General features: G+C 43.1%; 1 protein-coding gene across 1 annotated transcript in view; it reads left to right on the top strand.

Annotated features, from left to right (window-relative positions):
- The window catches only part of SH3RF3 (SH3 domain containing ring finger 3), a 251,374-nt gene that overhangs the window by 155,904 nt on the left and 79,807 nt on the right, over window positions 1-15,663 (top strand). The window contains exons 2-3 of the mRNA XM_054203839.1: window positions 2,221-2,496; window positions 9,455-9,550. Of these exons, the coding sequence (XP_054059814.1) occupies window positions 2,221-2,496; window positions 9,455-9,550 (372 nt within the window). The remainder of the gene's footprint in view (window positions 1-2,220; window positions 2,497-9,454; window positions 9,551-15,663) is intronic.

Below are 15,663 nucleotides of genomic sequence, written 5' to 3'. Positions count from 1 at the left end.
GCTTTGGTGTCAAGGGAAATAACTATCCTGGCAGAGAGAAAAATGCCAGTAGGATGCTGCCACTGGTTTGGCAGAGGCTGTTTGAGGCATGCTTTGTGAGCTGGCTGTTGATTTTCTTTTCTGGTTTTATGCTTTTTTTGTTATGTTTGAAGGTGTTTCCAAAATACTGGTCTTTAACTAGGTACCTTCATTCAGATACAGCAAAATCCAAAAGAGTACAGCAAAAACAAGAGGAACCGTAAATTGGTAATGAGAAAACCAAGAACTGGGGACACATCTGAATGAAATTACGTCCCCATCCAGACAACATGGGTAGTGCTGTGTAGAGCTGTGCCTGGTCGATTGCCTCCTTCACCGTGTGGTGTAGGCACGAGGACCTGTTGCACATGCTTTCCAAGACCTGCAAAGCTACTAAAGCCCTTCCTAATAAAATGACTAAGTTAACGCCTGTGCGTGAAGGTGCACTCGAGAAACTTACTTTTTGAACAGCGTGGTGTCTGCCTGCCGCAGCGACCATCTGGCGCCCAGAAGCAGCCTGAGGAGGCTGGGCTGGCAGGCAGCGCAGGCAGCGGGGCTGGTGCTTCTCCTCCTCCTCCTGCCGAAAGATGCAGGTGTAAGAGCATAAAACCTGCCCTACCAAAGCAGGTCCGTTTAATGTACCCGTCAGGATCGAAAAATGCCTCTGCTTGTTGCTTTAAGAAATACTGTAAAAAGTCATCCCAGCATCTCATTTGCTGGCTGGGGTGGGGAAATGGAGTGTTTCTGTCGGGCCACTCTACCTTCTCCCTGCAGAAAGCATCCAAGTGCTGTTCGTATGCACAGGAATGTCATCCAGAAGCACAGGAACAAGAAACACCCCGGGGAATAGCAGGGTGTTTTATTAAACATGCCTTTACTTTTTCACTGTCCCTGTAGGACACTCCATTGACAGCCAGTGCACAGAGCAGGGAACAGACTACTCGTAGGCATATATACACAACAGAAAACCATGTCATTTTTTTGAAATACGCCTCTGAAAAAAAGACTCTTATGAAAGGTTGACTTTACAGGACCCCATTAACATCCCCTGTGGTATGTGCTGCTACATACTTGCGCTGAGGCTTGCAAGCTGACTTTTAGCTGAAGCTAAATAAAATTTAAAAAGGCAGAGGGTAATACAGGAAAGAAAGCACGTTTTCTCCCTCAGTATGGGTTAAAGAGCTATTGCAGGACCAAAGCTGCAGCGGCGTCCGACACAGTTACCCCCTGCTCTGTGGGATTCAGCAAGAAGGGGAGCAAGTATCCAGGGAGGACAAGGGCAAGGGCTGTGTAAACTGGTACTTCCACCAAAAAAACGATCCATGTGATCGCAGCCTGGGTGAGGTAATCTTGCACCAGGCCAGAGTGAACTCTGGGAAGAATTCTTCATGATCAAGTGGTTTCCATCAAATAGGTTTCGCTTTTCTATCATACCAAGCTATTAACTTTTTAGGCTTTTTTGCTCTTGTGCTGTGATTTTATTTTGTTTCTTTCTTTTAATGAGAGGGAAAGCCTTTTTAGTTCTAAAAGCAAGATTTGAGGCATTCTGCCTATTCTGCTTTTCCACAGGGACAGTAATTCATAAGCAACAAAGAATATTATAACTGTTTACAGAAGCCTTCTGTGAGCAGCATGAGACTTGGGGATTTTAAAGAGTGAAAGTATTTGGTTACAGAATCAAAAGCTAAACTAAAAGCTTCAAACTCAAAAATGTTTGGAGTTGCTCAAACAAATGCAATGAAAAATTTTCAACTTGCCAACTTTTGGAACCATGTGAGTCTTCAAGCTTGTTTTGTTTTGTTTATCTTCCAAGCCTCAGAAACCAAAGCAACCCTGAAGGTCAAAATGTCTAATAATTTACCTTTACACATGTCAAGTTTTACTTGTTCAAACAGAGAGTCCTGCTTACATAGGATATTTTGCAAATTGACAGATGCTGCTGGATGGTGTTAAGAGGTACCACGGGTTTCAGCTGAGCTGCAAGAGAACAGCCGTGCCAATTCTGACATAACCGTCTTACCATCACACACATCCTAGTTGTCTTGTAAGATCCAGGGTGTAGCGTTATGTAGCAGTCAGCTGCAGTCATTGGGGTAATTTGGTCGTGGATGATCCATTGGCTTCTAGCTGAAAGTGACTTTAAGAAGGAAATTGGCGCTGGCTCGAGTTTCCTTAAAGGTGTTGCCTATTTTGTTTCCCCAGAGCATTTCTCAGCTTCCCTATGGCAAAGCCCTCTACACGTATGAGGGAAAAGAGCCCGGCGACCTCAAGTTTAACAAGGGGGACATCATCATACTGCGACGGAAGGTGGACGAGAACTGGTACCACGGGGAGCTCAATGGGAACCACGGCTTCTTCCCCGCCAGCTACATCCAGTGTATCAAGCCCCTCCCGCAAGCTCCACCTCAGGGCAAAGCACTTTATGACTTTGAAATAAAGGATAAAGATCAAGACAAGGATTGCCTGACCTTCACCAAGGTAGGGGAATAATGTTTTTTTTTTAAAAAAGAAGAGTTTAGAAAGCTACTTCTGCAGGGACTGATGGGGCGTGTGAGATGCTGACAGCTGAGCCTGGAGCACAGTGGGACATCTGCCTGGCCTCCCTGGTCAGCTCTGCCCAGGGACACCCCATGCTCCATTTGTTTCTTTCAGCTGGTTTTTTGTATGAGAAAATTAAAGCCCCGGAGCTCAGGCAGGCTACTGGGGACACGCTGATGGGGTGAATTTCCTTTATTACGTGAGGCGTCCTCTCATGTAACGTGCTGAAGGACATTGACGTCTCCCAGCTTGTAAATCCTCTTCCCTGCAATGTCCCACATACCAGCTGTGCTGCAGGACTGGGTGGGCATAAAGCCTCCCCTGGGGGCAAGCCCTGTGTTAGCATCATTGGGAAATAGCTCCCATTTTGTCTAAAGGAGAAGCCAGTGATATAGCTCATGCCATGTACAGCAAGCCTGGTATAAAGCCAGCGAAACTCAACAAGTACAACTGGCTACACACTTTCTGAGAACATTTTTCTGTCTAAAAAGCATACATTTCCTCTGCATTGAAATGTTCTGCAAGAACGACTCAATTTCAGAAAAAATCTAATGGAAATGTGTCTTCTAATGTTCCTATTTGAATCAGATGTTACAATGTTTTAAAACGCCGTTCAGATTCAAAATGTATATTGCATCATACCATATAGCAAATAGCAGCTGAAATATGCTATTGTCATATATCACAGTATTTCCTATTTTAAGAACACAAAGACATTAAAAAGCAGATGTTTTTTAAAAAGGCTTTGTTTTCTTAAAACCAAAATGTTGAATAAAATCCATTTGGAATGAGAGAAAACTGAGATATTGTGATTTCCTTTGGATTTAAAATGTCACGTTTTCCCTTTTTCCCCCACCTCCCCACCTGCTTTCTGTCTCCCCTTCCCCTCCCTCGCAATCTGTGTTGACCTTAGATGGGCTTCATGGATATCAAGAAACCCACAGTAAAATAAAGCATATCCCCTAATGTGAATTTATCGCACTGAATGCCATGGAGAACCTGTTCAATGTCATTTTCTGTTTTATTTCAGCTGTCTGTGGTTGTTATAGTATCACATAAAGTAATAACAGTTATGCTGGAAATGAATATGAAATAGATGATAAAAATATCCTTTGCTAGGATTTTACTGACCTCCTCTTTTGAGGCTACTTATTATAGCTGAATGAATTATTTGCAGCATATAATTTTCTCGCCGAATGTAACATCTTTTTCACTCGCGCAACTTTTCTCAGCAGAACGCAATTTCCTAGAATGTATCCTTCCTCATATTTATTTAACAAAAGATTTGTAAGCACTTTTGCTCCGTAGCAAGCAAAGTGTTTGATTGCAAACACTGCAGACCCTGCAACTACCCAGCCTCCCCGGAGCTGTGAATCTCTGCGAGAAATTGGGCTGCTTAGTGAGAAGCAGAAGCCATGCACAAACAGAAACTTAGCCAGAAATTACCGCTGAGATCCTATCAGTAAATATGTATTTGCTGGCGCGTTGTTTTCCTCACTGCTTGCCCAGAGGTACAATGGTGACTTTTCTGAGAAGCAGTCTTCCTCGGCCACTTAAGATATTCATTGCTTGCTTGATCTAAGAAACTTAATAGGTATGGTAGGCAGTTGTAGCCTTCTTTGTTAGAACAGGTCCTTGCCCAGACACTTTTGTATTTGATGTATTTGGTGCCATATATCAGTATACCTCCCTTACAATAACTGTCTTTGTATACTGATAGCTCTCATTTTCTCGGCTGTCCAATGTCATTCTCACATGGAGCATTTCTTTCTGCTGTATAGCTCTACTCTCAATCCCTCAATTTTCCTTTTTTTCACCCCTCGTGTTACTGTCTGCATCCTTTTATCCCTGATGACTGTGTTTTCCCCAAGGGGGTTTGGTTTCTCTTCTACTGCTATTTTCTTCTTTAGCTCCTTCTACTACATGCACTGTCACCTTGCAACTGTTTTTATGTCTTGCCTATTGTTCTCCCTGACAGTGAATAATCTATTTTTCATCTCAGGACTTTACCGTCGTGTTTTCATCAGTTTTCTCAATGCTAATTTTAGCTGTCACCTGCGCTGATGAAGGTTCCTGTTTAGCCCAGATTTGAGATCATCTGCTGATTCAGTCAGTTCCTCTGCACAGAGTCACGAGCCTGCGTTGCCGTAGATGTGATTTGTCACTCGGAGCAATATTCATCATTTGAATGTCTCAGTTTGCATCTGAAGATGCTGGACCTGATCGCAATTTCATTTACGCTATTTGTTCTTTCCTCAGGTAGAGGGATTGCATTGGCATACCGTTTATACAAACTAATATAACCTCTTTGTGTCCTGCAATGCATTTAATGCTACCAAACACTGGTAGTTATATTTTCCTTATAAACATATAATTAAGAAGAGTTTTCCTCTGAAGAGAAACTACAAGAAGAGAAATCAAATATAGGGATCTTCTGTATCACTATGTTTTGTTGCTCTTTTGCTGGTCCTTGCTTTTTCACATCCCCTTTGTTACGATGCAGTCAGAATATCTGCCAGCGTAGTAAAAGAAAACAAAGGAAGGATATTTGAATTTTCCTTGTACTAGGTTTTGGGTTTTTTTCAAAAGTAAAGCGTCCGGTTTTTCCAGAGGTGCACTGCAAGGAAGTGAAGTCTGCTTTACGCTGATCTTCCTGATCAGTGTTGCAGAAGGCTTCTGCCCTTTACCCATTTTCATCTCCTGTAGACACGACACTCTCCAGATAAAAGGACAAAGATAAATAAAATACAATAACTTTGTATGTGTAAGTATAAAACTGTGAGGGACAGAGAAACCTCATTCGTGAGTATCCAGTGCCACAAACAAAGCTCCAACCTGTCACTCTCTTGCACCAAGTGGACTGCTTCCCCTAACTCATCCTCCCAAAGTAGTATAGGGCCTGCCACTGTTCCCTCCTCTGCAGTGGCTACAAGAAGATAAAGCATCACAGATCTGTGACTTAACATATTTTTCCTCAGTGTTTGGCAGTGATCAGCCAAATCAGTCAGTTAGCAGTTGTTTTGCTCTCTGTAATGACAGGGTCCATCCTTGCCTCAGCTTTGCGCCAGTTTAACTCCCGTAGCTTCAGAAGCGTTAATCCTGATGTTCACAAGCATGGTTGAAATCGCCATGTGGCCTACGGAGTCTCATTGCATGCCCTTGGGGTATACTCATTTAATTCAGCTTTCTAATGTCTCCTTATGTCATACCCCAGTTGAGCCTGGGTTCTTGCTGTCTCTGTATTAAAAAATAACCCATCCTCTCTTGGGTTATGTGCTCTCTGATACAAGCCTTGCGCAAGAGGGCTCTGCTCTCAGCTGTCGGGGTGCAAATCTGGAGTAATTGCGCTGTTGTCTATTTGTGTAGTTACTCCAGCCTTAGACTAAGTCCAGATTCAGCCCACACTTTTGTTTTGGTGTTTGACCACCCTTCGCATGCGTGAGTTCACCTGGCCCTTTGAAGGCTGAGTCCCAGTGGTAGGTGAGTCTCAAACCTGTCAAGGTAGCATCAACGATTTCAATGCTTTATTGCTTGTTGCATTTTTAATCTCTTCAGCTATTTCCTTCATTTTCCAACGCTTTCGTTCCCAGCCCACAGCAGCATTTAACAAATGTTGTGCCAGTCTCGGAGCCGTCACATCCAATACTGGTTCCCAGCTGGGGAGTGGTATCCCAGCCCCTTCACGCTCAATTCCGGCAGCATTTGCTGTTGACAGAGGGACCGTCCCGGCGGTAGCCAGCGATTGGGATTCTCATGCCAGCTGGCAAGTGTCGGCGGCGGGTGCACCAAGCACCGTGCGGTGCCATCCTGCCACCACTGAGATGTCCCCAGTGCTCTAGATGGAGTTGTTATCTCTGCAGAATAGCAGGCGCATCTGCTTTGTATTGCCTCGTTAATGGCCGTTAATGACTAGAGTAAAAATCAGGCTGTGAATCATGACTGTTATTGGACACAATTTTGTGCTGTTTTCTCAGCAAAAGGGTTCATTTCTCCATCAATCAGATTGCTTTTTATGTGATTTATCTTTGACTTCCTCTCTGATAATGGTTATAAACTGGAACTGCAGGTCCCACGTGCCTGTCGCAAGGCTGCCCGGTCCTGATGAATAGAGAGAGACTTGAGCAAGTAGGAGAGAGCAAATAATTAGAGACTTTAGCAACAGGCATAAAAGGAGCACAAGGTATCTTTGTCAAACTACAGTGGATACCATTGGCTTTTGAAATGAGATTTGAGGCTTGGATTCTTTTATGCTGCCTGGAAATCAATTTAGTACATGCGAAACAGTGAAGTTCAGAAAGTTGAAGTGGTATGCCAAGAGATCTGTGGCTCTTTACTATTCATGATCCTTTTGGGAACCTTTCTAGGAATTTATAAGTAGCACGGCTATCCAACTAATTTAAGGTACTAAAATAGTTCATGTTGAAGCTTTCACCAGCGCAGTGTATAGAATGATGTCGTGGGCTGCGAATTCAAAGAAACTTTCTATTAATAAGGAATTTCAAAAGATGATTGGGGATTTGCTGTAATTCCTGGAGATTTTCAACACCCTTCTGAAAATGAATTCTGTAATGTAAAGCATTCTCAAGGATTTGCACGTTGCTCTCCCACAAAGATACACATTTTGAATGTCAGCATATCTTGGGATGTGCAGCTATCTGATTTTCTCATATATATGACCACATTCTGCAGCCAGACCTGACAGAGCCAAACTGAGATCAGTGCATGGAAAGGCTTCCAGATTTCATAGTAAAGTTAGAAGGGATCTTCAAAGGTCACTTGTTCCCTGCTCCATCCTTGAGCAGGATCAACGCAGGATAAACCTTTCCTGCTTCGTTCAACCTGCTCCAGGGATGGGGTTGCACAGTACTTCTAAAAAAATCTAATCCAGCGCTTCTGGGGTTTTACAGTTAAACATTTTTTTCTTAATTCCTTATCTTATGTGTGTGTGTGTGTGTGTATATATATATGTGCAAATATATATATACACCCATACATTTATACATGCATATGCATATGTATGCACGTACACACATAAGATTATATATATATATATACATAAACATATAGTGAAAGTGTAAATCCATCACATTTTGGGTTTTTAAAAAGTCTTTTAAGAAAATAGCTAAACAAATACAGAAAGTAGGAACACTCGTAACAGGTTCTTGAAGCGATGCAGTCTTTTATTTTCCTCATTTACCCCCTTTACCTAGATTTGAAATTTATGATAATCGGTCTTTTGTAAGAGCATGTGGAAACTTTGCAGAGATGTATTACTGTCAGCTCTTTACACAGATCAAAAATGTTCCGTGCAGACAGGGCTTTGGAAGGGAATGCTATCTGTTTCTTCAGGAAATTAAACGCACAAATTCTTTTTGCATCCTTCCAGCTGTAATAAATAGCTGAAGGACTCAGTCTGTGGCTGTTTCTCTGAGCTTTCCCCTAATGGATCATTCAGATGAATAATTCAAAGGAAATATTTAAACTATTTCGAAGTGCACGTGTTCAAAACGCACATGTTCAAAAACTGCAACGTACATGACATTCCTGTTCTGGTCATTTTCTATCAACGTGACTCCACGGTCTGAACATCCTGGATCAGGAATTTGCAGGTTTTTTTGCTGTGTGAGAAGTGTCTGCAAAAAACAAGCTCCCCTCGTCTCACCAGTTAACATAGATAACTTGTTACACAAGGGTGATAGACCATGTGCAGCTCTTATTTTCCTAAAGCGAATGGTGGAAATAAAGTGAGAATGGCAGGGAACTGTCTCAGCTTTCTGGAAGCAGATTTGTTTGTTTGTTTTTTATAAATTTCTGCACAGGAACAGAGGAAGATAGGATGCCGTGAGAGAATGAATAGCATCTCGGCAAACTTCACTTTGCAGTTTCTCTCAGCCCACTCCTTTCCTCTGGCCGTAGAAGATGTGAGCGTCCAGGCGGTGCCCTGCAGAGAGGGCTGCCTTCCCCAGCCTTTGTAGCGAGCGGAGCTGGCTCAGGGCTGGGCTTAGTATGTCAGCCCCAGCAGACAGACGTGGTAGCAGAAGTCCAAGTTGAGCAGCTCAGTCTGGGGAAACTCAGGGTTTAGTTCTGGTCACCTGGGCTTTTGTAATGACTGGTATGTGCTAGGTTTTAACTCTGTCAAAAGAAACTTTGAGCAATATGAATCGTATTTGCACTTTGCTTAATATCCCGTTTTATAATCACAAAAAAGTTCATCTTCAGTCAAGATTTTTGTAAGATTCCTTACATTAACTATAGCGTTAAAATGCCATTAGTTTTACAAAACAGACTTGTATGTAAACAGAAGTTGATCCATCAGTTGAATGCAACTTTATTACGTTATCCTTACCTTTTTACCTGCTTTGCACTTTCACCTCCTAATATTTTTTTTTTTAAAAGGAAAACTGACATTCCGTGCATTAGCAGCGTAGGCTAGTTGCTGAGCACCTTGTGCTTCTTGCTGGAAGTGTTTCCAGGACTACCTGTGCTCCTCTGATGCTTCCCTTTGAATTGTCTTCTGGAGGAACCAAGAGCCACAATGGGCTCTCAGATGCACAGGGGCAGCTTCATCCTAGAGAGTTTTCTCCTTTGGCTTAGAGGTGACCTCCTGGGTCAAACATTCTCCCTGTTCCTGCAATGAGGCCAGGAGTTACCTATTACCAACCACTGTGCCCAGGCCCTTGAAGATGATGGCAGCCAGCATGAGCTGCACCCATCTGCAAGGTGCTTCAGTGTACTTTGGATGGGGTGCCTGGCGTGGGACACTGGGCCAGGATTCAGGGAACATTTTTACGTGACTTATGGCCTCTTCTGTGTACTCTCTCCCTAAGTTCTCAACTAAAAACTGGCCCCTTTCTACTGAAAAAATCTGATAACGTATTTTGTGTATCTCTGATTTTAGGATGAAATTTTGACGGTCATCAGGAGGGTAGATGATAACTGGGCAGAAGGAATGCTGGGTGACAAGATTGGCATTTTCCCTATCCTCTATGTTGAGGTAAGTTCATAACAGGGGGTAGCGGGTGCTCCTCTTGGTGTCTCGTGGGGTTTTTTTGTGCCCACAAGGGCAGGATAACCTTGAAAATTCTTAAATGAGAACGACAGATTATACTGAAATAACTGAAAAGGGAATTTTTTGGTTGCTGTCCCCGAAGGCATCGTGAGGATACACTCAGTTCAATTTAAAGTGGCCAGCAAAATGTATGTCCTGAACTGCTGTTGAAGGCTTGCCTGTGTAGCATTTCTGGTGTAATCTCCACAATATGTAGGGAAAACAGGGGAGGATGATTGCAGCCGGGGTGTCTTGCAAGCACCCGAGGAGAGGTGGGTGCTGCCTGCAGGTGGGGAGCAGTGTTGAGGGCTCAGCCATTCCCTGAAAGCACAGACCTTTGGAGAGGTGCTGTTGGTGTCCCCTGTCCCAGCAGGAGCTCGTGCAGCTCCACCTGTGTGCCCAAGGTCTCTCATTCCCTGTGCGCCAGACCCATCCTTGTCCTGAGCACCTTCCTGCAGTCATTGCCACAGGGGGCTTATTTCAGAGTAAACCATAGAATCACAGAATGGTTTGAGTTGGAAGGGACCTTAAAGCTCATCTCGTTCCAACACCCCTGCCATGGGCAGGGACACCTCCCACTAGACCAGGTAAATGCTGGGACCTCATGTCCTCCAAGCAGACCCATTGTGCCACCTCTTCGCATTGCTGCGTCCTCCTGCTGGTGCTAATCCAGCTGGATGCCGCTCGGGAGAAGAGCTGCAGTGCGCAGTGATGGCCCGTGGTGACCCCGCTGGAGATGCTCCATGGTCCATGTGCCACATAGTGCCTTTGGGGGAGCTTTCCTCCTTCATGGGTGAACCAGGGGAGCAAAGAATGGATGGGCACCACAGGCATATGTATTTTTTCGAGGTGCTGCCAACTCTGCACCTGGTACTCAGAGCAGTATTGCCCTGACTCTGGTGCCGCCCTCCGGAGTGAAGCGTCTCTTGTGCCCGCAGCGGACCCTCCCCTGCTGTGTGTGGCTCTGATGCCTGCCTCCGAAATTACTTCTCCAGATTTCTTAGTTAATGATTTGAGACAAAATAGAGACAATTAGTGCCTGACTACCTAATTATTAACTCCGACAATGACCAATTTGGAATAAACCATCATTAATATACATTGCATTCCCACAGTTGACAAGAACAATAATATTAAAACCAGAATGTGTAGGAGCCATTATTGGGAAACCAGCTGCCTCGCATAAGTTAATGACTAGTTTTCCTCTATTCTGAACGCGTAAGACATTTTCAGTTTTGTTGTGATTAAATGAGAAAGCTGTGTTTCTCCCAGATTTCATCTTTTTTCCCTTCTCTTTCTTGCCCCCGGGGAATGCTATGTTTCCATCCTGAACTTTCCTGCAGAAAGAGTGAATTGGGGACCTCTGCGCAGCCAGCCACCGTGTCACCCCACCACCTTTCCCCAGCTCTAGTTTCACTTGCAGGCTGTAAGTGCTTGCACTGCCTACACACCAAACAGCATCCCGATCCCTCTCTCACCCCGAGGTATCTGTTCCCTAATTACTGCTCTGGTAGGGTGAACGGTTCAAAGCCATAGAGGAGCAGCAGCAGTTGGGAACACATGCAATGTTGTCTCACTAATGTTCTCCAAGCACTATCACGTCCCGGGTGGCCACAGAGAAGCAAGAGGTAGCGCTGTGCAGAGTGAGAACAACAATTTTGGAAGTTTCTAAAGAGATGCAAACAGCCAGGCAACCAGCACCAAGGGAGAAGAATGCAGGTCGGAATATGTGTGTGCATATACTTTCATACACAGACACACAATATATATAAAATAAATACAACTTTATATACAATTATGCATATATTTGCATATATATGCACACATATATTTGTATAAATTTGGAATCTGGAGGCTTGAAAGGCCTTTTCCAATGAGATAGTTGGGTGACATGGGCATAATACTTGTGCCATGGTTTGTGAAGCCAAAGGGAAATGATCCTCCAGACAGAAACATCAGCCACCTATTTCTTCCACATCCTGGTGGACGGAGGTCTTGTTCTAAATATGAGATGAGCTTATGCAACTGTTGGAGTTATACAATTATGTTGCTGTTGCCAGCTTCACATGTTACTTCACATTAAAAATTAAGAGGAATCAGCAAGCCAAATCCCAAAGAAGTTCTGAAAATCTCGGTGCCAATGTTTATAAAATAAACCCATTAAACAAGTAGTACTTGATTCTAAAAACACTCCTTGAGTCTGTCCAAGTCCATTAAGCGGTTTTCAAAATCTTGGCAAAATGTGCAGAATAAGCAAAGCTTAACTCTCACAGTAGCCTTCCACTTGTGTGAGCCGATGGTCGATGTGCGTGGGATTTCACATGGCATCCAAAGCCCTGCACTCTGGATGGAGCGAATTCCAGCCCGGAGCCCGTCTTTAAGGGCAGGCACTAATGTCCCCAGCTGTTCCCACGGCCCAGGCAAGAGCTCTTACCCTTGCTACAGCAGCCAGAGCGTTAGGAAACAAGCCGGTCACTTCAAGGATCTTAGAGCTGAGCATGCCAGAGCTACAAACAGGGAATAGAATCCCCTTTGGTGGGAGCTGGTCCTGGCGATGTTCTGCCATGCCCCTGACATGGATGCTTGCAAGAAAGGCTTTTTGCAAGTGCTCTGTTACAAAGGGCTTGCACACACGGACCGCAGCGGGGTGGGAAGGAGGGGTGTACCACAGCCCCGCTGGGCCATCGGCAAATTCCTCATCAGGACCCCAGAGGCCTCCCAGAGCTTGGGCTTGTCAGCCGGCCCAATGTCTCCCTAGGCTCCTTCGTTTTCTTTCCACCCTGTGCTTACTGGATTTGAGAGTGGTCCACTTCTCTAAGGGAAGCCTCGGAGGGCAACTTTTAGAGCCAGACTGTGGTGTCACAAAGCAGTGGCACAAAAAACTAGCCGAAGACATCAAAATATATCTGCTCCCTGCAGTGTTGTAGAAAGTCTGTGTCTCAGCATTATGAGCCATATAAGTGTAATGTGACATGGATTTTATGCTTTATTCCCTACAAGTGTCCAGCAAGGGTGCTTGCACACCTGCTGTGTCTGACAGCTCTCTGCAGAGAGGCTTTTTCCTGTCCCAGCCTCAGAGAAGCTACAATCATATAGGGAATAAATACTTGCAACTCACAATGGTGACTTTTACAGAATGAGTCACGCACAGTATGTTCTGTCAGGTAGAGTTTGCACTATTTTTTTTTTTCTTATTTTGTTGCTGTCCTTCGTCTCCAGTAGAAGTCATTTGGGCTGATAATTTATGTTTTAATTTGTCTACAGAAAAAACACAACATAATCAAATAGATTCTCAAGGTGCCTTCTCTCCTGAAATAAACATCTTATTAATAATCCGTATGGTTTGAAGTCATATTCTTGCTGGGAGGAGTTCTGGACCTGCAAGGAATTCAAAGTCCTAACTAAATTTATTTTACTGTCTTCAAGCTAGCTCCTTCATTCTTAATAACTGCTGTTATTGTCTGTGTTTGGAAGTTGTAAGTGTTGTGCTACTATGTGTAAAATTGAGAATAATGAAGAATAAAGTGTGTCCTAATAGATTTAAGTGTCTGGGAATGAAATCTGAGGGCAATGGTGTGCCAAGCATCGGAGGGACACATCCTGCTTCGGCAGGCAGGAACTGGAAATTCATAAAACTGAGCTGTTAGACCAAAATTTCTGACTGCAGCCCCCGATGCAAAGAAGTATTGACCGAGATCAAGAAGCCTTACGAGTCAGTGGTAGAGCAAGGCAATTATGTTGAGCGCTACTGTGACTGTAATATCAGCAAATTACAATTGATGAAGTGCCAGCCCATTGTTATAATGTTTTATGGCAGCAGGGACACTGAAAGCTGTGATTAAGTAATATTAGGAGTTTTAAAATTCTTTTTACAGAGCAGTGAAGCAGGGTAATGGGTATCTTCTCCTGTTCTTCACAGTCAAAAAGAGAAAAAGGTGGAAAGGAGGTCTAGGAGAAAGAGGGAGGAGGAGAATGGGCAGAACTGGTGGTTTCGGTGCCCTGCAGCATCGATCCACAGGACTCCCCGGAGACCCAGGGGAAAAGAATTCTTGCAAGTCAGTGTTTAAAAAGAGTTCAGCCAAAAATGAAAAAAATAAAATAAAAGCCAAAGCCAAATGCATTTCTTAAAGAAAACAATGATTTTTCATTCCAAAATTAGCTTTGCAGAGCAGAGCACCGCATTTAACGATTTTGTGCTGTGCCACTAGATCTACCAATCATCCTAAAACAGCTTAACCCGTGCAGCGGAACCTGAGCGCATTTACCAGGATCCCAGCTGTGGTTGTTGAATAGTGTCACAGAGACCCATCTTCCCAGCAGAATTTGTCCATAACTGTATAACTATGTACTTTGCTGAGGGTAACCTTGCAGATAATGCAAATGGTTGAGGGGGGGGGGGGTGTTCAGTTAATCTGAAGATGTGGAGGTTTCCAGGAGGAGATGGGGGGAACCACCCTGAAGAGAGCAAAGCCTTTCCCATAGCCCAGCCTAGAGACCTGCTTGACTTTGGGGTTCTTCGGCATTTTCCTGGTGGTGCGGCCTCCAGTCTGCCATTCGATCTGGATGGCAGATTTTGTACTTTTTTTCTCTATATGCAGATTCCCATCTTAGCCATTTCCAAATAGCCTGGTGTCCCCAGTGTCTGTCATCACAGCTACATTCTTGAAAACTCAGGTGTGTGCATGTGTGTATTTGTAGCTCTACTAGATGTTTTGACCATTTTCAACAACATCAACACATAATTCTTGCCCTGTCTGCTTCTTGTGCATGTTTTCTCTCTCCTCAATCTGTTTGATTCCTCCCTTCAGCTGCAGGACAGATGGGTCCCATAGGGATGGGACTCTCATAATGAATTCAACCTTGATGTCTGACCCGTCATTTATATATGTGTGGTCTCTGTGGCAACATACTCTGTACCTTTCAGAGTATCCTTTATGAAATCCTTCCAAAAAAAAAAAAAGGATCATTAGACAGTCATTAGATAACAATGTTTATTTGGTGCCTTTTCCAAAAAAGAATGTATGAGCTCTGTTTTTAAGGACTGTCAAAATGGTTCATTTAAGCCTTGCTGGTATCATTTAATGCTAATAAAAATGGAGGCTTTTGAAAGGTGGGTAGGAAACTAATGTAGATGATTTTAGAAAAGCTGACTTACTAAATCTCAGAGGAGCAAATTCATCCCAGTAGTAAGTAGGTGTAACACTAATGAGTTAAGAATTATACCCATTAACATCAGAATTGATTTTTTTCTGTTCTCTCTCCTTTTGTGTGTCAGATTAAAATGGAATAAGAACCTTGTAAAGCTGTAATCTCTAAGAGGTGTTCAGCCAATTTCTGTTGAAAAGCTTTATTGATATGCATTTTCAAATTTTGTAATTACATTGTTTTAAGACTTTCATTCCTGCACCTTCGTAGTTTTTAAAAAGTTGATCCTACTTGTTTTCCTCTTGCATAGAATATTGTAGAATATTCCAAGATACTTTTTGGTATCAGATTTCTACGTGAATGGAGTACAAAATACAGTTCCCATGTTTCAAATTGAAACTAAAACATGCACAATTTGTGTTGTAGGCTGCAAGAGGGACCTCAGCAAGAACCTATACACCTACTACTACTTTCACATCAATCCATGAATAAAAATTATTGATTTAAAGTACTGTTACGCACACACAAAGTAAAATAATTTAAAGAACTTCAAATAACTATGATGTCAAGCAGGAAAACTAAGAGTATTAGCAGTCAGAAGGGAGAAGATTGAACATACAATATATAATTATATATACACATTATTTTGAATCTGTGGCCCATCTTTTCTGCATAACAGCTCAATTTCTTATTTTCTGTTTTGCTTATATAAATAAAGAACCTTTTGATCTTTGATTTAATTTCTTACGTAAAATGTAAATTAGCATGACTTTGGGCAAAAAAATTTTTTAAAAATTTTGAGTGACTTATTTTAAGTTTTCTGTTAATTTCTAGCATCCTTCATGAGGTGATCGTTCATGCAGGTTCTGTAAGACTTTCCTCTGTCTTCAGGATACGAAATTGAGCTGCATTGA

This window comes from Rissa tridactyla, chromosome 1 (assembly GCF_028500815.1).
Source record: "Rissa tridactyla isolate bRisTri1 chromosome 1, bRisTri1.patW.cur.20221130, whole genome shotgun sequence".
Classification (NCBI taxonomy): Eukaryota; Metazoa; Chordata; class Aves; order Charadriiformes; family Laridae; genus Rissa; species Rissa tridactyla.
The sequence above is the reverse complement of the archived record's forward strand: the minus strand, read 5'-3'. Positions and strand labels throughout refer to the sequence as shown.